General features: G+C 40.6%; 1 protein-coding gene across 11 annotated transcripts in view; it reads right to left on the bottom strand.

Moving 5' to 3' along the window:
- The window catches only part of ASPH (aspartate beta-hydroxylase), a 189,825-nt gene that overhangs the window by 27,897 nt on the left and 137,576 nt on the right, over positions 1 to 24,352 (bottom strand). For all 11 annotated transcript variants that reach the window (XR_009740822.1, XM_061438824.1, XM_061438823.1 and 8 more), the window contains 5 exons: positions 20,961 to 21,111; positions 17,230 to 17,366; positions 14,300 to 14,398; positions 10,300 to 10,389; positions 5,304 to 5,441 (listed from right to left, as the gene is read on the bottom strand). Coding sequence is in view for 10 of the 11 variants with exons in the window: in XM_061438824.1 (XP_061294808.1) it covers positions 5,304 to 5,441; positions 10,300 to 10,389; positions 14,300 to 14,398; positions 17,230 to 17,366; positions 20,961 to 21,111 (615 nt within the window). In the remaining variant the exon portion in view is untranslated. The remainder of the gene's footprint in view (positions 1 to 5,303; positions 5,442 to 10,299; positions 10,390 to 14,299; positions 14,399 to 17,229; positions 17,367 to 20,960; positions 21,112 to 24,352) is intronic.

Raw genomic sequence — 24,352 nt, forward strand, 5'->3', positions numbered from 1 at the left:
TTATTTCACATTTGGAGAGAAAGAAACTGAGTCTCAGTTGGGCAAAATGACTTTTCCAAGGAGTCAGAGCAGAGAGCAAAGCTAATCTGCTTCTGAAGTCTCCCTTTAAATCACACAGCCATCAAATTCTGTAAATTCTCTGCACTCCCTGGTCATTTTGTCGTCATTTTCAGTGAAAATACCTTCGGAATTCAAAAGTGTAAAGTCTGATTTAGAAAAACAGGATTAAACTATTATATTAATCTTTAGGGACTGCTTTCAGAACTTCTTTCTACTATGATACTTACTTTCCTATAAAATTGATAATCCTCTTACTTTACAGCTTAATTTCACTGTAAATCTGACACTTTTGCTTCTGTCTCAATCCAATTTATTTCAAAAGCAGTTCAGTGAAAATATTTCAAATATTGAATCACACAGATACAAATGTTGAACCACTAATGTACTCCCGTATTAGTTTTTAATTTTGTCCAGGTGGCATTATTCATACACAATGGACTTCTTAATTAATAAAAGCCATAGTCTGAGGGAATGCCAGGAAGAGTACCATTTTAATCAGTCGTTCTTAGGCAGTGTCACAGCACTGGCAGGTTTTACGGGCGCGTCTCCAACCGTAAGAAAACCACAGTGTGAAGAAGGGAAACTTGTCTGTGACGCTATGGATTTACATCAGAGCAGGCGCTTTGAAAATCTCAGAAAAAGGATGTAAGAATCTCCCCTTTTCCAGTGATGAACGCACAGTTAGGTAGCAGGGAATAAAATAGAAAAGGGTTATTCTGAACTATGGTTTTCAGTCGCTATTGGCTCTCATTGCTTTCTCCATGTTATGACAGTGATTTCAATGCATGTATGTTTCCATTAAATAAATCGGATCAAAAAGTTAATCTTAAAAAAAAAAGGAGCAAAAGTCTTAAGTAGGGTGGCTTTTGTCTTACTGGAAGAGATTTCTTTTCCCTTTTCTATTTATAATCTAGAAACACATTAATCCATTTTTGTTTCAATTTCTATGTTAAATACCTCCAAGCCACTTAGGGTTTTCATATTTGTTATTTGGGCAAAAAATTACTAAGTTTTAATGAACATATACCTAAAAGAAAAAACTCTACTGGGCTCTTTTTCTCTCAATTTTTTTCATGGAGCTACACAGCCTCTTAACACCCCTGGTGCACAGAATTGCCAAATTGCCAGCTACACAATAAAGCGAACAATGACAATTCAACACAATGGAAAAACACAGATGATACATTTTGCTGAACAGTGTCCTGTGCCTTCAACAAAATTGCACTCTACAGCTCACTGGAACATACAATGAGAATAATTTAAATGAAAATGTGCACTGCGTGGCAGTTAACTGTTACCTAAGAGTGAGAATTTTGGTAATTATTCCAAAAGGATCTTGGCCAAACACGGCAGCTATCCCATCTAAAAGGTTTCCAGCTTACAGTATGAATGCCTGGGTGATGATTCATGATCCATAATAGTCACGTCTGTGATTTGAAAATGGAAGAAAATCTTGATGAGCAAGTGTTTGTCAACTAAGTGGTCTTGGCCCCTGGGTTCCCTCACATAGAAGGTTCTGCCTTGTCATAGTCATCACTGGCAAATGGTCACTTGAAACTATTTCTTTTTTTTAAAGTTGCAACATGTACAATATTAACATTTCTGCAAATAAATGTAGTTTGCAAAGTCAAGCTAACTTTACAATCACAAAGCACAGGCTGACTGAGATTCTATGCCGCTGCGGACCCTGTGATTAATGCCCAGGACTGGCTTTTCTTTTCCTCTTAGTGAAGCAGAGCTTGAAACAGGCAGGGCTGAAATCAAACCCAGAGAAATGGACTTTTGAAATAAAGACTTAATTGGCTAAAAGAAGAACATGAGACACAAGAGCAGACCTCAGTGACTTAGAGGGTATAGTGGCAGGGACCCGAGGAAAAGGAGACCTCAGTCCCAGTCCCAGCTCTGACTTATTTTTTTGGCTGCGCCGTGTGCCATGCAAGCTCTTAGTTGTAGCATGTGGGATCTACTTCCCTGACCAGGGATCAAACTTATGCCCCCTGCACTGGGAGCATAGAGTCTTAGCCACTGGACCTCCAACGAAGTCCCCTAGCCCTGACTTATTAAATATAAGACCTTGGGCAAATTTCTTAACTTCTCTAGTCCTTATTTACTCAAATATAAGTGGGTACAATAATACCCATCTTAAAGAGTAAAGGTTAGAAATATTATATACAAAAGTGCTCAGCACATGGATTACAGGTAAGATTTCACATAGGTTAGCTGTTATGTTGTTATTTCAATAGTATATAAAATTTCAAAATTGGCTCTCTGATATTTCTTAGAAACTAGAAAATATTTCCCTACGAAAACAAGTTAATACATAAATTAAAATTATAAATCATCACAATAACTGATGTTTATAGAGCACTTCCTACTTGTTAAATAAACAGCCATGGAACAAGCACTATTTCCACAGGCACTTTGCACAATGAAAGTGAAGCATGAAGAAGTGTTGTTCACTGTCACAGAGCTAGTAGGGAATGAGATCAAAAATTCAAAACCAGGGAGTGTGGCTATGGAGGAGATGCTCAAAACCGCTTCACTGTATTGCCATCCACAGAGGACTAGATATATATAATATTCTATTGTATGTAAAAATGGAATACTACTCAGCCACAGAAAAGAATAAAAATTCTGACATTTGCAGCAACATGTATGGACCTAGAAACTATCATACATAGTGAAATAAATCAGACAGAGAAAGAGAAACACTGTGTTACCACGTATGTGTGGAACATAAAGAAATGAATATAACAAAACAGAAACAGACTCACGGACGCAGAAAACAAACTAATGGGGAGAGGGGAGCACGAGGGGCAAGATGGGAATATGGCACCAAGAGATACAAACCACTATGTATAAAATAGGCAACAAGGATATACTGTATAGCATAAGGAATTATAGCCGTTATCTGGTAATATCTTAATGGAGTACAGTAAACATATTGAATCACTATATTGTATACGTGAAGCTAACATAATATTGTAAATATACTTCAATAGAAAACAAAACAAACAAAACCAGGCAGTATGCCTATGGAGCGGATGCTCTAACCTTACTGTTTGACCTTAATGTAGGTTAATTAAGTTAGGTATTCATCAACCCCCAGAAACCTCTTTACTTTTTTAACATATTTGAACTACAATGTATATATCACAACTTCTCATTTCTTAACATATTTATTGAGACATAACTCACATATCAGAAAATTCGCTCAATTAACTTTTTACAACCCAGTGGGTTTCAGTATATTCTCAGAGTCATGAGCCATAAACACGGTCTAATTTTAGACCATTTCCATAACTCCTTATGCATGAGCAATCACTCACCCTCAGGCCCTCTTCCTGGCTATCACCAATCTACTTCCTTTATTGATTTGTCTGTCTGGACAGTTCACATGGGGGTTTCCCTGATGGCTCAGCAGGTAAAAATATACCTGCAATGCAGGAGACACAGGAAACATGGGTTCAATCACTGGGTTGGGAAGATCCCCTGGAGAAGGAAATGGCAACCCACTCCAGTATTCTTGCCTGAAAAATCCCATGGACAGAGGAGCCTGGTGGGCTATAACCTGTGGGGTTGCAAAGAGTCAGACATGACTGAGTCACACACACACACACACAGTTCAAATAGGTAGCATCATGTCATACACAGTTCATTTATGTTGTACCACGAATCTTGGTACTTCTTCCTTTTTTATCGCCATGGTGTAATATATCATACTTTGTTTATTCTTTCATTCATCCTTTAGATGCACCTTTGGGTTATTTCTACTTTTTATACTCTAAATAACGCTCCTCTGAACACTTAGGTGCACATTTCCATATGAACATATGTTTGCATTTCTCTTGTGTATACACCTAGGAGTAGAATTGCTAGGCTGTAACTGTGTTTAATGTTTTGAGGAACTGCCAACCAGTGTCAAAATGGCTGCACCCCTTTGCATTCCCATCAGCAAGGGCATGGGGGCAAGATATTATCTCAGCTCAGTCACATCAGATGTCTGAAAGGGTGAAGCCATTTGTTGCTCAGATCACTCCTACATTTGGAACCTGCGAGATCTCATGGGGTCGGCCAACCTTCGTGGTTGGTCTCACCCTGGGAGGCACTTTCATATGATGTGATAACGGACTGGACTCTTTATTATTAGTGACAATGAGGTCTAGTGAATTGCCGTGTCTGTTAAATGTTAAGACCCTTTTGTTAGAAGGGATCGGTCTGTGGTCAAAATTCAGGGGGTGGCTTCAGATAATATTATAAGAACTTTATCTAGTCTTTGTTTCCAGTTCTTGGCAAACCCTTCCAAAATCCATGAAATTTCTTGAATAAGTGGAATGACCTTTGTCATTCCCTGGTGGCTCAGATGGTAAAGAATCTGCCTGCAATGAGGAGACCTGAGTTTGATCCCTGGGTCGGGAAGATCCCCTAGAGAAGGAAATGACAACCCACTCCAGTATTTTTGCCTGGAGCATTCCATGGACAGAGGAGGCTGGTGGGCTTCAGTCCATGGAATTGCAAAGAGTTGGACATGACTCAGAGACTAACACTCTCTCACTCTGTCATTCATAAAGAGTCTCAAAAGAGCACACTTGAATTTATGCTAATGAGGTGACTTAGTGTGGGGCACCAGATGGCCACAGGAAGGGGCTGGTCACCAGGAAGATGACGTGACTAGGTTGGAACTTTCAGCTCTTCCCATCACTGGGAGGGACATGGGTGCTGCTGATTAAGCTCCATAAACACTGGTGAACCACAAGATCTGATGTACTTGTGGGTGGGTGTGCCTGTCCACAGGCCAGGAGGGGGCGTACCCCAGTTCCACGAGGACAGAAGTTCCTGCACTTGGATCCTTCCCCTTCCACACCTCACCTTGTGTATCTCTTCATCTGCTGTTCATCTGTTTCCTTGATAATATCCTTTATCATAAACTTTCAAGCACAAGTAAATGTTCTGAGTTCTGTGAGCCACCCAACACAAAACTCTTTGGGGTGCTCTGTAAGTTTTAAGAGCGTAAAGGGTCCTAAATTGAAAATTCTGAAAACTGTTCTTCCACAAATGTCTCTCTTCACCATCTCACCTGAACTCTTGTCTGCTGGGATGAACAGATTTGCTTTGCGCTGTTTTCTGCATATGCCCCTGGAAAGAAAATCTATCTCCACCTGGACGGACATTCCTTTGCTTGAGATTCCATCTCTGAATTTTGAGGAGGAAACAGACAAGGACTTGGCAAAGTTAGCACCCACCTTCACTAACTCGGTGTAGCCGGTCTCCGTGGGGGTCCACCAGGGCTGGGCTTTCAGTCCCTGCACGTTGTACAGTGAGCGCTGCCACACGGAGGCAAAGTGGCCCCTCTGGTGCCCCAGCTCGTACCACCGATATGCCTGGAAAATCGGAAAGATTGAACTCTAAACGAGGCTGCTGCTGCTGCTAAGTCGCTTCAGTCGTGTCCGACTCTGTGCGACCCCATAGACAGCAGCCCACCAGGCTGCACCTTCCCTGGGATTCTCCAGGCAGGAACACTGGAGAGGGTTGCCATTTCCTTCTCCAACGCATGAAAGTGAAAAGTGAAAGTGAAGTCACTCAGTTGTGTCCTACTCTTAGCGACCCCATGGACTGCGGTCTACCAGGCTCCTCCGTCCATGGGATTCTTCAGGCAAGAGCACTGGAGTGGGGCAGTCTTACTATAAATAACCTAAAGTCACTAAAACACGGTATGACTTTGTGATAATACATAAAGAGCTTGCTAGTCAAGTGCCCCAATCTGTTAAACACTGGCAAAAATAGTGTTATTTGATTGGGTTTTTGATTAGGACCTATTATTTTAAATAAATGTGTGTATTTTATTTTCACTCCTAGGCCATAAGCTCTCTGAACACAGGACTCATACTGCACTCAGTCTGATCTCCTCAGAGTGTCCAGCAGAGTCTAGGACTTTGTTCAGTGGATAAATCATTGAAGATACAAAAGGGGACTGTGTTTATATTTTAGTTTTCATTTCTTAAATTCTATTTCTATGTTTCCTTTGAAAGGAAAGGAGTATATTTTCACCATTTTTTTTTTTTTTACAGATACCTGCTTTTACTGATTTGGGATGCTAAAAAGGACAGCATTTTTTCCCCCTACCACGCCTGGTGGCATGCAGGATCTTAGTTCCCAGACCAGGGACTGAGGCTGTGTGTCCCCTGCAGTGGAAGCATGGTGTCCTAACTGCTGGACTGCTAGGCAAGCCCCGGACAGCATCTTCTTTCACATGAAGTGTTCTCTGTTCACATGAAGAAGACTGCCCCAAGGAAACGGAGTATAAACCCTCCATTAAAGAAGCAGACGAAAGAAAATAATATTCTGAGTTGGCAATAAATAGAGTGATAGTCCACATTAGATTTTTTAAGAAGGGGAATTTTGTTCCGAGTAATTTTTATCCCTGCCATAAGGGATAACATTTGCGGCTGTAGGCTGTAACACAATACAACTTGACTCCAAGAAGATGAACTAGTCTTTACAGGGATGGCTGGCTGCAGTCTGCTGTTCCATGCATCCCCTTCAAATGATGCCTGAACCATATGCTGTCCTGGGGCCTCCCCACACAGCCCTGCGCCCAGCACACCCCACTGTCTTTAGACTGGAAGATAGTTCTAGGATTGTGCTTAATGGTCGCCCCCCTCTATTATCTGAATTCTGATCTAATGATTGCTTTCGAAGAGTGATTTCAAATATACATCTTGATCAATGAAAACAGGCAGTTAATATCAAGCAGATTAAGAAGACAAGAATATTTTCATCAAACTCCATCTTACTTTAGATGTAAGAAATAATAACTCTTAAAAAAGTAAAAATTCATAGGCCAAAATTTCATTGGTTAGAAAAATCAAGAACCATCTCTATTTTCAGTAACACTTTTCAGCTCATGACTAGCTTTTGCACAAGTACTTTCATTTGATCTTTTCTGTAACTCCAAATAGTTCCATTTTACAAATGCTCAAACTGAGACTGAAGAAGACTAAACATGAAGAACAATCGCCTAGGGCATCTGGCAATTTATTCCACTCTCTCTCTGTCTCTCTGTCATCTAAAAAGAAACTGTCACAAGTGATCTTCTTGTGTAATTATCTTTCTCAATATTATCTCAAACTAAGAATATATGTACTAATCACTCATATGTTTTCCTTGAAAGACATGTAAGTGGTAACCATAAAGTAATTTCTTTAAACATGGCTCACAGTAGTCTGATTTTAAAAATATAGCATTTTACCTTTGAAATTAAATTGACTATTTTAGTTATTTTTGTCCAATTTAAATTTAGTTAATTTTTCAGTGTTAAAGTGAACAACCATATTAATTACGACAGATGATTTTTGGAAATTCTTATTAATTTTTTTAATCATCAGAAATTCATTTTAAGGACATAGTGTTAGAATAGTGAGAAAGAAATTAGTGGAGTTAGAAGTCTTAGATTTCAGTCCTGACTAAACACTCAGCATGCTGGGTGCCTGGGCAAGACATTGTATTTATAGGGCATGTTCAAGTATCTGTAAGAGCTTTTCTGACACTCTAAGTTGGTACTAGTGCATCAAACATGGCCCTTGACCTTATATCCCTCTGCCATTTAATTTTTTTTTTAGCTGCTCAGCTTGGAGGATCTTAGTTCCCCAACCAGGGATTGAACCAATGCCCCCTGAAGTGGAAGTGCAGAGTCTTAACCACTGGACCACCAAGGAAGCCCTCTCTCTCAGCCCCCACCATTTAACTCTTAGAGAAACAAAACTAGGAAATGATATATTAGTCATTAAAAAAAATTATCTCCAATTATAGAGGGGACATAGTGAATTTAGCTAGATTTTAAATTTTTTCATTTTTAATTGGAGTGTAGTTGCTTTACAATGTGGTGTTGGTTTCTGCTATACAACAATGTGAATCAGCTATACGTATACAGACATCCCCTTCTTGAGCCTCCCTCCCAGCGCTCACCCCAATTCACCACCCATCTAGGTCATCACAGAGCACCGAGCTGGGCTCCCCCTCAGCTGCTTCCCACTAGGCAACTATTTTATACATGGTGGTGTATATATATCAACGGTACTCTTTCAGTTCATCCCGCCTTCTCCTTTCCCCCGCTGTATTCACAAGTCAGTTCTCTGTGTCTCTATTCCTGTCCTGCAAATAGGTTCATCAGTACCATTTTTCTAGATTCCATATTTATATATGCATTACTGAGGGTTCCCTGGTAGCTCAGTGGTAAAGAATCTGCCTGCCAATGAAGAGACTCAGGTTCAGTCCCTGGGTTGGGAAGATCCCCTGGAGGAGGGCATGGCAACCCAGTCCAGTATTCTTACCTGGAGAATTCCATGGACAGAGGAGCCTGGTGGGCCACAGTCTATGTGGTCAAAAAGAGTCAGACACGACTGAGCAAGGAACACTTTCACCTTACTTTCATACGCTATTTGCTTCTCTGTGGGCTTTTTAAATTCAAGAACTGTGCTATTCCTTGCATTTTAACGATAATTAAGCTGAAAGCACAATCCCATAGGTTCAAATTGCAAGCTCCTAACAATGTGTAGTAGTGAATTGTTTGCCCTTGAAGTGAAGGCTGTTTTCATCTAAGATGTGAGACTAAATCACAGACTTGTTTTATCTATCTTTGCCTTGGACCATAAGATGTTCAAAGGTAAATTAATTAGTGATGATTACATTTATAGTAATCAGATATGAACATTTATCCTGTGTTAGATACTGTTGCAAAGTCTTTTGTATCCTTCTCATTCAAAGGAAGTACCAGGAATTTACATCTTAAGAGAATGAAGGAACACAAAAGTGACGACTAATCAGCAATTTCTTCCCCCTTCTTTCTCTTCTTCTTTCATTTCTCACTTTATTCCAGTTGATTGATTGGTAGGTCAGAGGGAAAAGGTACAGATACACAGAAATAGATAAAGAAAACAGTGTTAGTCATCCAAATTTCTGTTACCCCAAATTGGGTCGTCTCTTTAGCTGGCAATTACCCCATTACAAAACCCTTTGCTCCAACGAACCCTCAATTGTCCAAATAGTACCAAGTTCTTATTAGCTTTAGAAACCAGAAGTTACGTTACCCTCAGATGTCACCTTATTATTGATATATATATGAAATGCATGGTTACAAAAATCCAGGGTCCCTGACTCTAATGAGAGCCCAGCATAGGGCCATGGCATGGTGCAGGATAGCCTAGCAATGTTGTGTGAACCACAGCAGATGGTGAGAGTTTGGGGATTTACATCATATGATGCCATCATTAATGACCAAATGTTATACTAAAGAAGCCAACACTGAACTCAGAAAAAAGGAATTATGATAAAAGAAAACATGTGATTTATTTTAGGTGCTATATTTTCTGTGTCAGTACTGGTCATTATTATAGCTATAGATGTTCATCTTAAACTTGGTATTAAATATTTCAGAAAGTAATTACACAATTAACCACCAGGTTCAGTCTGCTTAAGAATCAGTTGGATAAAGACTTCATTCTAAAAATAACTACTTTTAAAATTCCAAAATAACATGAATCTAGGCTTCCTTGGTAGCTCAGCTGGTAAAGAATCATCCTGCAATACAGGAGATCCTGGTTTGATTCCTGGGTTGGAAAGATACCCTGGAGAAGGGATAGGCTACTCATTCCAGTATTTTCCCCTGGTGGCTCAGATGGTAAGAATTTCACCTGCAATCTGGGAGACCTGGGTTCAATCCCCAGGTTAGGAAGATCCCCTGGAGAAGGAAATGGCAACTCACTACAGTATTCTTGCCTGGAGATTCCCATGGACAAAGGAGCCTAGCAGTCCATGGGGTCACAGAGTAGGACACGATTGAGCAGCTAAGCACAGCACAGGCAAAAAAATATCTTAAAAGATACTTCAACAATTTCAAGGACATCTCTTCATTTCATAAATTTAAAAATATTTTTTCAAGGCAATATCCATCTCTATAGATACACACACAGATGTACAAATAGGCACACATATACATGCAGACACACACACACGCACACTAATTTAGAGATTATTCAGATACCTTATTGAAAGAAATTATAAAAGTCAAACCCCAAAATTTCTTCATAGTAGGAAATGTTAGGCTGTTGCAAAAAGTTTAAACCATGTTCAAAAGTTTATGCTCAAAACATTTTTTCAGTTGTAACTGTCTCACAGAAATCATTGCCCTCCCCTCCTTATCTTCTGTTAAAGAGAACAAAAAGCTCATGAATGCACTATTACCTCTTTGTTTCCAACTCTCTGCATGGCGTCCCCCAGGTGAAAATAAAATCTCCCATCATCAGTACCAGGATCCCCAGATTCTATTCCTTCCTGTAGAAAGGACAGTGTTAGTATTTGTGAAAGGATTAGATATTAGACTTATTAATCCATTGACCTACTAAATCTTTTCTAAGATCCAGAAAATCATCTCAATATTGTTGTTGTTCTGACTCTTTGCAACCCCATGGACTGCAGCACCTCAGGCTTCCCTGTCCCTCATCATCTCCCAGAGTTTGCCTAAGTTCATGTCCTTTGCATTGGTGATGCCATCCAGCCATCTCATCCTCTGACACCCTCTTCTGCTGCTGCTCTCATTCTTTCCCAGCATCAGGGACTTTTTCCAATGAGTCGTCTGTTTGCATTAGGTGGTCAAAGTATTAGAGCCTCAGCTTCAGCATCAGTCCTTCCAGTGAATATTCAAGGTTGACCTCCCTTAAAATTGACTGGTTTGACCTCCTTGCTGTCCAAGACACTTTCAGGAGTCTTCTCCAGCAACACAGTTCGAAGGCATCAATTTGGCAGTTAGGTTACTGGTCAGTATTTACAATGCAGAAGCAAAAGGAGGTGATAAAGTTCAATGTAACAATGCATTCATCATCAATTAACAGTGGAATAGCGCATTAAGTTACCAGGATGCTTTGTGAAGTGTCTCTGCGGGAACAATTGTATTTCAATATCCCAAAGAATTTCTCTGACTGAGTTTCTATCACATTTATTTTGTTCTCCAGATCTGACCACATGTCATCTAGAGACTTTTTTTTCCCCTGAACCAAAATGTTTAGTTGCTCACAGATGTTTGAAATGATAGGGACCCAACTGCAAATAATATTTTTTTCCACTCAAGGCAAACATGTCCTCACTTTTCAATGAAATCATTTACAGAACACGATAGGATTAAAGCCAGTTGGAATCTTTGAAAATATAATTTTATTAAACAATTCTCATCCTAAAACACTCAGCTGATTTTTATCCCCACTGTCCACAAAAGAACTGAAATTTAAATTTATGTAAAAACAAAAAAGAATATTAAAGCAAGAGAATGAATTTAGAAAAGTAAAAGAAGCTCAAAGATAAAACGTATTTCAATGTCTAAAAGTCTGCATCTTTGAGGCTTCTTCATAAGAAGCCCATTATCTTTTACTCGGGTGAAATTGTATGCACATAAGGGTGGAGAATAGCAGCACAGAACAGAAGCATCACTCAGGTGGGGAGAGTTGTGATCCGAGGTTCTTGACTGACGGATGTTCAGGTAAACATCATTGTTCGTTAACTAACCAACCCTGACCTCTACTTCCTCCTCTCTGTGCCAGGAGAGTACTGTTAGGTCGTTATGATGTCAAAGGAAATTTAAGAGGAATATTTTATATCAGAGAAGACTACGTGCCCACAGGATCATGGCAGGGAATGGGCAGCTTGCTGAAGTCCCATGACAGTCAAGACAGGCTGGGGGGTGGGGTATATGCCCACTTCAAGGGGGCACCACTGCTCAGCTCCTGTGCTGAGATGTGGGTCACATGTGACCTTTCCAGAGAAATCAGAAATTTGCTTGATTATATAAAATCCTTCAGATTTTCAACTAAGGCAAGCAGTTAAAATTTTTTTTAAGAGAATTATATTGGCCAAATAGAACATGCAAGCTACTTGTAATCAGTGGGTCACTATTTGGGATCTCTGACCAAAGTCACATGAAGGAAATAGATCACAAAAGTGGATCATAAAGATGTTACTTTAAGTTTATAGGTATATAACCTGCCAACATCCACTGGATCATGGAAAAAGCAAGAGAGTTCCAGAAAAACATCTATTTCTGCTTTATTGACTATGCCAAAGCCTTTGACTGTGTGGATCACAATCAACTGTGGAAAATTCTGAAAGAGATGGGAATACCAGACCACATGACCTGCCTATTGAGAAATCTGTATGCAGGTCAGGAAGTAACAATTAGAATTGGACATGGAACAACAGACTGGTTCCAAATAGGAAAAGGAGTACGTCAAGGCTGTATATTGTCACCCTGCTTATTTAACTTATATGCAGAGTACATCATGAGAAACACTGGACTGGAAGAAACACAAGCTGGAATCAAGATTGCCGGGAGAAATATCAATAACCTCAGATATGCAGATGATACCACCTTTATGGCAGAAAGTGAAGTGGAACTAAAAAGCCTCTTGATGAAAGTGAAAGTGGAGAGTGAAAAAGTTGGTTAAAGCTCAACATTCAGGAAATGAAGATCATGGCATCTGGTTCCATCACTTCATGGGAAATAGATGGGGAAACAGTGGAAACAGTGTCAGACTTCATTTTTTGGGGCTCCAAAATCACTGCAGATGGTGATTGCAGCCATGAAATTAAAAGACGCTTACTCCTTGGAAGGAAAGTTATGACCAACCTAGATAGCATATTGAAAAGCAGAGACATTACTTTGCCAACAAAGGTCTGTCTAGTCAAGGCTATGGGTTTTCCAGTGGTCATGTATGGATGTGAGAGTTGGACTGTGAAGAAAGCTGAGCGCTGAAGAATTGATGCTTTTGAACTGTGGTGTTGGAGAAGACTTGAGAGTCCCTTGGACTGCAAGGAGATCCAACCAGTCCATTCTGAAGGAGATCAGCCCTGGGATTTCTTTGGAGGGAATGATGCTGAAGCTGAAACTCCAGTATTTTGGCCACCTCATGCGAAGAGTTGACTCATTGGAAAAGACTCTGATGCTGGGAGGGACTGGAGGCAGGAGGAGAAGGGGACGACAGAGGATGAGATGGCTGGATGGCATCACTGACTTGATGGACATGAGTCTGAGTGAACTCCGGGAGTTGGTGATGGACAGGGAGGCCTGGCGTGCTGCGATTCATGGGGTCACAAAGAGTTGGACGTGACTGAGCGACTGAACTGAACTGAATTGAATCAGCTACCTGGCTGATATGGTAGCACTAGCTAGTGTTACAGGCTTCCCCGGTGGTTCAGATGGTGAACAATCAGCCTGCAATGTGGGAGACCCAGGTTCAATCCCAGTGTCAGGAAGATCTCCGGGAGAAGCGAATGGCTACTCACTCCAGTATTCTTTCCTGGTCTCCAGGACAGAAGAGCCTGGCAGGCTACAGTCCATGGGGTGGCAAAGAGTTGGACACAACTGAGCGACTAACACCTTCACTTTCACTTTTTCAGCTGGTGTTACTATTTAAATTACAAATAAAAAATTCAGTTCCTCAGTGATATTAGCCACATTTTAGATGCTCAACAGTCACAAGTGGTTAGTGGCTACCACATGAGAAGATACAAATAAAGACCTTTATGGCAGAAAGTTCTGTTGGTCAGCCCTGAGCCAGACCACATGTGATCCTGGTGAACTGACGAGGATTCTGTTTTTATGTGAACAAAAAATGACAACACATTTTATTCTGAATCTTTTAGGCTATCAGGCTTTAGGGGATTGGATTTACTCAGTCTGCATTTGTTACCTCATTTTGTATAGGTTTCCATGAAACCTGTTCAAAGTAGTTTCAATGTATAATTAAATTGCAAAAGGAACAGTTAATTCATTATTGACTGGGGATTTTTTGCTGAAACTAATGCCTTTGGCTGGCAATTTGCTATATAAGTGAAAACTGAAACATCTCCAGTCAATAATGTTTGGGTAACAAAAGATGTATTCATATGTTTCTGGTTGATAATGTGTTAATGCATTGTCCATATTTTAAAATATTTTATCAATTAATAACTACTGCAGTTTTAGGAAGTTCTTCAAAATCTTTTCCAAATAATTTCTGCTCATAACACTTCAAATCTGACACCCTCGATTAAGCTGAAGGTCCACGCTGCCTGTGAATGTCATCGACTGAAGGTGTATATTTTGGTGTTGAAAAGGGTCAGTAGTGCATGCCAGTCAATCTACAATACATAATCAAGGGTGTCCAAATGACTCAAAGGGATCAGAAGAGGGAAAGAGAGGAAGGGAGGGAGTTACCTTCAGATAGGGGATGCTCTCAGCAATCTTGTTCTGTGCCTTCAGGATAAAGCCATAATGCACTTTAGCAAAACCATCATTGGGTGTCACGCTCAGAACCTAAACTCAAAAAAGAAAAAAAAAGCTATTCAATGGACTGTGAATTCTACAAATGTTTTAATTAACTTTGCTGTGCTTGGACTGGATTATGATGCTATAGCTTAAAATGCAATAGTGTTTTTTTCTCATTGCAATACATTAGGCTTAAATGGCCCCATTTCCCCTCAACTCAAAATGTTCAATGCAAAATGTTCTCCAAGAATGAAGAAATGAATGAAAAGGCAATGACCATTAAAGCATTGCTCTAACAATACCAGTAAAATCTCTATCAATTTTATGACTTCAATATTTTTTTAATGATCAGGGAAAGACTGCTTTAAATTAGTTCTATTTAAAGTCAACTCTGAATGGTTATCATATATTTCTTTACATATATGTTTTATGGGCTTCTTTGGTGGGTCAGATGGTAAAGAATACGCTTGCAATGCAGGAGACCTGGGTACGATCCCTGGGTTGGGAAAATCCCCTGGAGGAGGGCACAGCAACCCACTCTAGTAATCTTGCCTGGAGAATTACATGGACAGAGGAACCTACCTATTGGACTACCATCCATGGGGGTCACAAAAAGAGTCAGACACGAAAGTGAGTAAGTGAAAGTGACTAACACTTTCACTTTTGCGTACAGCTGCTCCAGGACTCTCCTCTCATCTTCATGAGGTCCACATCCCACTCACATACCTGCTACTATGACAGGGGTGGGGTGGGTGACCAGGACTCAGAGGAACCCACAGGGCTGCCTGCCCAGCTCGATTCTTTATGATCACCTACTGCACTTACTGCAGTTTACATGCAGTGCATAACAGATGCACAAGTTGTATTATCCTGTTGTAATTAGCAAACTCTCAGAAAATGACAAATGGCTTTATAAGATTTCTAAAAAAGTCAAATTGAGATTAATACTAAAAATGTTACTGAGATTCTCTCTCTCTTTACATACACATACACACACACATAAAGCATAGACAACAACAAACTGGTTGACACTTCTAGTTCTGCACAAATTCGGCAGGATACACTAACAGGACTAAAAATATCCTTATAAATAATGTTTCACGTGGATATTATTAAAATATCAATTTTTCAGTGAGAGTGAAAATTTTATTGACACTTAAAGAAATTTTGAAAATATCTGAAATATTTCATCTTAAAACCTATTTTAGAATGTGGACCTTCTAGAATGTCTACCATAGGTTAGTACAGGTATACATAAAACAATTCACAGGTTTTTGCTTGAACATTTTTTACTGAAAGAGGATACAATCAAACATGTCTGAAGACTACTGCTATGGGCAGTGGGAACCACTGAAGAGCTAAAGCCAAGGATGAGGGTCAGATTGGCATTTTGTATTGATGAAGATCATAAGAAAACAAGGTTGGGCGGGGTGGATCTATCCTATTTTACACTAGAGACAGTGGGGCCTGAGATAAATAAGAGGATTTGAAAGATACTGGAGATGATAAAGGGAGAAGGAAATGGCAACCCACTCCAGTACTCTTGCCTGGAAAATCCCATGGACGGAGGAGCCTAGTAGGCTACAGTCCATGGGGTTGCAAAGAGTCAGACATGACTGAGTGACTTCACTTTCACTTTCCACTTTCATGCATTGAAGAAGGAAATGGCAACCCACTCCAGTATTCTTGCCTGAAGAATCCCAGGGACGGAGGAGCCTGGTGGGCTGTTGATTATGGGGTTGCACAGTCAGACACGACTGAAGCAACTTAGCAGCAGCAGAGGATGTTAAAAGTAACAGAGATTAGTTACTTGGTACCATATTGTAACCCCTTGATGGCATAATCTGTGTTGTTTCCTTAACCACCATTTCCTGAGCCAGTGCCTGTGGGTTTCAATAAATAAGTGCTAAATGAATGGATAAGCATGAGGAGTGAAGGGAGGCAAGGGGCAGGAAGATGCTGAACCAAGGGTGCCTCAGGTAATTGCTGGTGTTACTAACAAGGAGGAAAGTGAGGTAAAGTCTCCAAAGCCAAGGATGTAGCAAGGTCTCTGCAACCACCTTAAAGTCAGTCTTTGCTGGGACCTCCTTGGTGGTTCAGTGGTTAAGAATCTGTGCTTCCATTGCAGGGAGCAAGTGTTCAATATCTGATCCAGGAACTAAAATCCCACGTGCCACTCTACACAGCCAACCCCCCCCCCCCCCAAGGATCAGACAGCCAGTGCCTCTGAAAGGAGAGTAATTTATGCCATATACCCGAAAAGCTTGTGTTCTCTAGTTTCTCTCCAGTTTGGACTTTAACTGAAAAAAGTACAAGATAATGTGTTTTTAAGTTCTTGAGTTTTTGAGTTCCTCTTCCTGTCATAAAGAACACTTTAGAAAGGTTGTTTGTGGACTGAAATAAATATATGAGTTAAGAAAGTATCACAATTATAGGTTGAAGGCTTTGATGTACCAAATGTTGCTGCTACTGCTAAGTCACTTCAGTCGTGTCGGACTCTGTGCGACCCCATAGACAGCAGCCCACCAGGCTCCCCCGTCCCTGGGATTCTCCAGGCAAGAACACTGGAGTGGGTTGTCATTTCCTTCTCCAGTGCATAAAAGTGAAAGTGAAGTTGCTCAGTCGTCTCCGACTCCTAGTGACCCCATGGACTGCACCTACCAAACGTTAGCTAATATTTAAAATCTTCTGATGAAGCAGAAAAAGGGTAATGAAACAAAATTTAGGATACGTTAACTATAATAAGACTTGAATTTGACTTAATTTAAAATAAAGAGAGTGAATGATCAGGAGTATTAAAGGCAATTTAGAAATAACATTAGAACTCCACGTTCAGAAGACTTTGATTAATTGTTGATAGCAAATTGCTGCCTACTCACCTCTTCATAGACCTTCTTGGCACTGTCATTATCACCTATCAAGAGGTATCCAACTCCAAGGTCATTCTTTAAGGCAGTATCATCAGGAAATAGTTGAACTAATTTCTGAAGAGTAAGCAAGGATCCTCTCATGTGACCTGATTTGGTGGAAAGAAAACAACAGAAATAAAAATAGCTTCTGTCCACCCTTTTCTTGGCACTACAGATCATAAGAGACTATTCAACAAAGCCTGAGATCAGCTTAACTCTGACTCTGTATAATGATGGCTAAGTCCCTCTTAGGATTTTATCCTGCAGCTCTAAGGGCATCAGTAACTCCCATAAGTGGGTTTTTCAGGTGGCGCTAGTGGTAAAGAATTCGCCTGCCAATGCAGGGGACACAAGGGATGCCGGTTCAATCCCTGGGTTGAGAAGACCCCCTGGAGAAGGAAATGGCAACCCACTCTAGTACTCTTGCCTGGAAAATCCCATGGACAGAGGGGTTCGCAAAAAGAGTCAGACATGACTGAACACACACACACACACACACACATACACACACACATGGTTCCCATAAGTAGGTACTGAATTTAGTACTGACTACAAATATGTTAAAGACATTCTTATTTTCTAAATTCATCAACATTTACCCTTAATGTCAAATTGTCTCTTATGAAAGTTTTAGTTACTCAATCCTCATTCAAAAAATGTTTTACTGGGGTATTTTTGACATTATCATTAACTTTAAAATTATGAATACAGAACAGGCAAATAAGAAGTCTAATAGATTTCAGGGTCTAGCACCCTGGATGAGACATGAAGAGGCACTGAGGTACTCTGCTTGTCTTCATCTCTCTAGGTCTTCGTAATGACCTAGTCCTGGAGCCAAGGAGACATCATCTGGTATTAGGGGACCCTCTGGTGGACAATAGGGTGCTCTGACTACACGAACCATGAAAACCCAGCTTCAACTCATTTTAAAGGCTGTCCAATGGATGTTTAAGATTTAGAGGGGTCAACTGTCATCACTCTTCACCCCAGTTGGAAAGACAAATTGTAGGGGTTTCCTCTGCTGGTCCAGTGCTTACAAATCCACCTTGCAATGCAGGGGACACCAGTTCCTTCCCTGGTCCAGGAAGATCCCACATGTCGTAGAGCAATTAGAGCAACTAAGCCCATGTGCCACAACTACTGAGTCCACGTGCTGCAATTACGGAAGCCCATGCGCCTAGAGCCCATGCTCGGCAACAAGAGAAGCCCCCGCAGTGAGACGCCCCCACTTGCCGCAACTAGAGAAAGCCCGTGTGCAGCAACAAAGACCCAGAGCAGCCAAAATAAATAATGAATCTTAAGAAGAAAAAAAAGACAAACTGTATAAGGGAAAATGTGCAAAATGAGAGTCCACATGACAAAATTAATTACCTAAACGGCTTTGTTGACCAGAAACTGAAAATCAGCCAAGATACGCCAGGACCATCCAAAAGCTAATGTAGCTGGATGCTCTACTAACTGTTAGGCATAGACCACCACTCACTGACTCCACCAGCCTCTCCCCATTCACTACTTGCCAGTCTGGGGTGGTTTGCTCAACTATCCATTCCTTCACTGATAAATCTGACTCCACCTTTCTGTACTCTTCCTCTGCCACCTGCCCCGCTTGGGATTACAGTTTTCTTTTGATTCTACACTTGCCCTACGGAGCCACACCAAAGGCCCAGGTGAGAGTCCATCCTATGTCCTTCTTGCCCCTCCTACTCTGCATCTCCAGGGACCTATGAATCCCTCAGTGCCTCCCCTAGTGAACTCACCTCATTCTCATCTGGAGGAGAAAGAAAGTGGAAGTGTTAGTTGCTCAGTTGTGTCCCCCTCTTTGCGACCCCATGAACTGTAGCCCAGTGGGCTCCTCTGTCCATAGGATTCTCCAGGCAAGAATACTAGAGTAGGTTGCTATTCCCTTCTTCAGGGGAACTTTCTGACCCAGGGATTGAACCTGGGTCTCCGGTACTGCAGGCAGATTCTTTACCGTTGGAGCCACCAGGGAATTTGGAAGAGAGACTATATTCAAACACTGAAGGCTTACTTCGGAAGAAAGTTAGATCTACCTGGGTCGTCCTTCCCCTGGGGCTGGGAATAGGGTGAAGTGAGCGAGGTGCTCGGTGCAAAGTTTAAGAGGGTGCCAAAAATTCAGTCCCACCCAGACACATGATATCTGACGCATCTTTTTAAAAATAAAAATTAATGTTAAAAATCCACCGGCTAAGTGAGTCCACTTCAGAGCCAGAGGAGAGACAACTCAGTGATACCGGTTTTCGCTTGCATGGAGTTCCAGCCTTGCCTTTCCCACCCTGTTTGTGCTGCTGTAAATTTTCCCTCTCTGGGACTGGCCCTTATGAAGAGACGTCTAAGGGACCATTTCTTCTAGTTCCCAGTCATCACTTGGCTTCTACTCCCGTCACAGATTTTGGTCATCTACCAAAGCAACACAACCACCCTTAATTCTAACCCTTGGAAAACTGATACAAGGTTCACTTTTGAATGTTTAGGAGCCTCCTCTAATGACAACAAGATAATACATCTATGTAACTTATCCAGCCAGTAGAGAACCCACCTTGGCAGCTACACATGGCTTAGATTTTTTGCTCCTGGCTTATCAATGACATTTTAACTTATTTTTTTAAAATGTTATTTTTATTTATTTATTTGGCTGTGACAGGGCTTAGTTGTCCCATTGCAAATGGGATCTTAGTTTCCCCACCAGAGATTGAACCACACTCCCTGCATAGAAAGGCAGGGTCTTAACCACTGGACCACCAGGGAAGTCCCCTGATGGCATTTTAGGTGAGAGAGAACCCATTACTGGCCTGATTATAATGAAGTTAGGGCACAGCAAGTGACACACTTGGTTCAAAGTTTAAGAGGCCACCAAAAATTCAGTCATCAAGATGCATGATATTTTATGCACTCTTTTTAAAAGTCAAACAAATGTAAAAAATCCATAGTGCTTTTTCAAAGCAGTTTAAAATTTACTCAGTGATTAAAAAAATTGTTTTTCTATAAGTTTCTTTAAAAAAGACAAAACGTGCAGGTGAAATTTTTAGAGTGCTTATAACTCCTGACATTTCTTATATCTATAAAACTGTTCCACTGATGATTTCAGCTATTATGGATCAGACAGTTACAGTTAAGAGAGAAAAGAAGAATTTGGCATAACAAGAAGTTTTTGACTCTAGACCTATTTGTTTATCGGGCTTCCCTGGTGGCTCAGAAGGTAAAGAATCTGCCTGCAATATAGGAGAGCTGGGTTCAATCCCTGGGTTGGGAAGATCCCTTGGAGAAGGAAACGGCAACCCATTCCAGCATTCTTGCCTGGGAAATCCCATGGACAGAGGAGCCTGACAGGCTCCAGTCCATTGGGTCACAAAGAGTCATACGCTACTGAAGTGACTAACACTTAACTATTCATTTATTAGTTATGATTCCTTAGGTAATTCACCCAACCTCTCAGAATTCCATTTGTCTCATCTTTAAAATGAGTAGGGAGCAGGTAGGCAGCAAAAATACTGTCTGTATCTTTGTAATTATGAAGGATTCCTCTTTCAGGCTGACCCAATCAGAGAAATTGCCTGAAATTAGGTAGAAAACTCAGGTTTCCTTCCATGTAATTAAACTCTTCTAAGAGTACATACAAACTTCAGGCTTTTTCAGATAAAAGCACACCGCTTGCTACTGAACTGACTCTTTTTCCATCTCACCTAGAAACTGCTGTCTGTCTGACCTCCGCTTCAGGCTCAGCTTCACCAAGTCTGTGGGGGCATCAGGCAGACTGGCCGCCTCCTGGTAGGTCTCGATGGCCCTGCGCAGGATCTCATTGCTCCTTCTCTTCTCAGCCAAATCATCTTCACACTGGAGGAAGAGAGAAACGTCCCAGGACAAGCTGCATGTGTACTTGCCCAATATATTTATGAAAAGTTGATGTTGGGACTTGCTTTAAAAGTAATTCAAGACAAATTAAAATTTTCTCTTCATCAAGGATAAAAAAATAAAGGAAGGCAACACAACATGTTATTTTAATAATATGAAGAAAAGTTAACCACTAAGCTACACATGAGAAAGACTATCGTAAAAGCAGGACGAATATATGTTTGGCTGGTAGAACGTGTACCCTGCTATATATCAACATTAATAGTCAGAATTCCAGTCCACAGTTCCTGTACTTCCACTAGCTTATTCCTGTGCTCATTCATTCATTCAACAACTATACTCTGTCTATGCTATGCTATGTAAGTCACTTCAGTCATGTCTGACTCTGTGCGACCCCATAGACGGCAGCCAAGACAGATGCAAACAAACAAAACATATTAACCCTTTAGAAAAAGGCAATTCACCTTGGCTTGACAGGAAAAAAAGCTTCAAAATATAGAATGATCTGTTCATAACTGCAAATGGCCTTTAGAACAGACCTATCTACCACAAAAGAAAGTCCAATGTCAATGACTCATATCAGTCATCCTGCCTGAGTAACCTTCTGGATATTCATATGCTGGCTTTTCTGTTTAGGCCTAAGTTTCTTGTGGGTTTGGCCCTAGTGAGTTAATGCCTCAAAACATGATCCTTCCTAAGTGACGTCACAGAATGCCAGAGTCCTAGAGCTGAGAGAGTCCTACTGAGAACATCTTGTTCACCTTCTTCATTTGCCAACCTCTTCAAGCTACCAAACAGATCCCAGAACTGGAGGGTTTCTTCACGGTTAGTTCAAGGACAAATGCCTATCAAGACACTGTTCTCTATCTAGAGAGGGATAAATATCTTCACTAACCTCAATCTGAAATGAGAGAAAGATGATACAACTACACGCCTTGTTCCTTTCTCTCCTCCATCCTTCAAAGTCCTTCATTTTAATGAAGTATCAACATTTCAGAACTTACAGCATTGGAATTTTAATGTCAGAATTAAAATGTGATGTAATTCTTTAAAGTCTCTTAAATAAAACTGATAGGCTTTGCTTTGAGTATCAACATTGATTGATATTGATCAGTTTAACATCTGTAGACGAAGGATTTGCCCTGAAACTGAACATTTGCTACAGGACATTAACATCACAAAGCGTTTTGTTGATTCAAACTAACCGCCCAATCCAACCTCCTAGGACATATGGCATTTTCTGCCTGAGAGGCACTAAAGGTTTGCGGAAGACAATAAAGTGAAACGAGCTCATAATTTTGTGTCAGATGTTCAAGGAACTTGGTCAGAATTGATTTTCACAGAGATCCAAAAAATAAGACATTAAATGGCAATCCACTCCAGTATTCTTGCCTGGAGAATCCCATGGACGGAGGAGCCTAGTAGGCCACAGTCCATGGGGTCGCAAAGAGTCTGACACGACAGAGCAACTTGACTTCACTGTAGAAATGATAGATACTGTAGCTTCCATGTTACTTAATGTCACTGAATTTATAAAATTGGTTGGGATATTCCAAAGGAATTGTTTAATCTGCTAACAAAGCATGAAAAGTCATGAGGTATTCCTCCTTACAAAATCTATCTTCTGTTGAATTTTTTTTTTTTAACTCCTATGGGACTTCCCTCACAGTCCAGTGGTTAAGACTTCATCTTCCAACACAGGAGGTGTGGGTTTGATCCTTGGTCGGGGAGCTAAGACTCCACATGCCTCATGGCCAAAAAACCACAACATAAAACAGAAGTAATATTGTAACAAATTCATGAAGACTTTAAAAATGATCCACATCAAAAAACCCCACAAAAACAAAAAACAAACAACTAATTCCTATGTATTTAATTAATTTACCATGCTTAAATTTCACATTAATGTTAATATTGGCAACACATTGTAGTATAATAGTTTATAGATAAAATATATTGCTGAGGCATAAATCTCAAATTCCTACTGTTAAATAAGGAGATATATATATATATATATAGTGAGTGTCATGTGCAAAACTACTGCATTTGGTACTTGCAATTAATATCACATATAAAGAAAAATCTAAAGCATGAAACATTTTTGCCATAATTAGCACTTGACCCATTATTCTCTCGAGTTAACGGGCTTTCCTTAATCAAACAAGTGCCAGAACTAGTGGCAAAGCACATCATTTATTTAAATAGGCACCATCTTCAGGTAACAAACACATTCTCTCTTGCTTAACGACAATACAATTTAGCAATTTTGGAGAATTGCTGATCCAATTAATTTATAGAAATGATACAGTTGCTATTGCGTACTGCATCATGGATAAGAGGAACTTCTCTGCATTAAATTTTCACAAATTTAATTTATTAAAACTGAATTAATACAAATTTAATAAGTTTTTAAGGAGGAGATAAGGAGAATTTGAGACTTCCCAGTTGGCTCAGTGGTAAAGAATCCGCCTACCAATGCAGGAGATGTAAGTTTGATACCTGGGTCAGAAAGATTCCCTGGAGGAGGAAATGGCAACCCACTCCAGTATTCTCGCCTGGGAAATCCCATGGACAGAGGAACCTGATGGGCTACAGTCCAAAGGGTCAAAAAAAAGTCAAGCATGACTGAAATAATTGAGCATGTACACACTCCCAGGAAGGATTTAAGCATCTAGATTTCGAGTGGTTGCCACCTTTAGTTAAGAGCCAGATGTACTTGTTTTATCTCTAGATGTGTTAGTTTTCATGAGAGTGTCACCCACAAGTGACGGCACTGCCCCCTCTGAACAAGTGTTGTCAGATTCTCCTGAATCTGGAAAATTTCTGCAGCTCAGAATCTGCCATTTCCCAGCAGGGCTGACAGTCTCATCCTCCCCAGGCAGGAGGAGGTTTACTGCCTGACATCTGTACACCAGCCCTGGATTTTACCCAGGGTTCCAAACTGAATAACGCCTATGGTCTACTTGACATGTGCATTTGAATGTGTAACAGGCATCACAAACTTCACAGGAACCGGAAGTGGATCTTTGATTTTGCACCTCTCCAAACCTGTTCCAGTCTTCCTGGTCAGTACCTGGCACCATCCTCTCCTTAGACTGCCAAACCAAAACCACCAAATTCATCTCTAAAACTGAAAGTTGCTCAGCTGTGTCTGACTCTTTGCAGCCCCATGGAGTGTAGCTTGCTAGGCTCCTCTGTCCATGGGGTTTCCCAGGCGAGAATA

Source organism: Bos javanicus, chromosome 14 (genome assembly GCF_032452875.1).
Source record: "Bos javanicus breed banteng chromosome 14, ARS-OSU_banteng_1.0, whole genome shotgun sequence".
Classification (NCBI taxonomy): domain Eukaryota; kingdom Metazoa; phylum Chordata; class Mammalia; order Artiodactyla; family Bovidae; genus Bos; species Bos javanicus.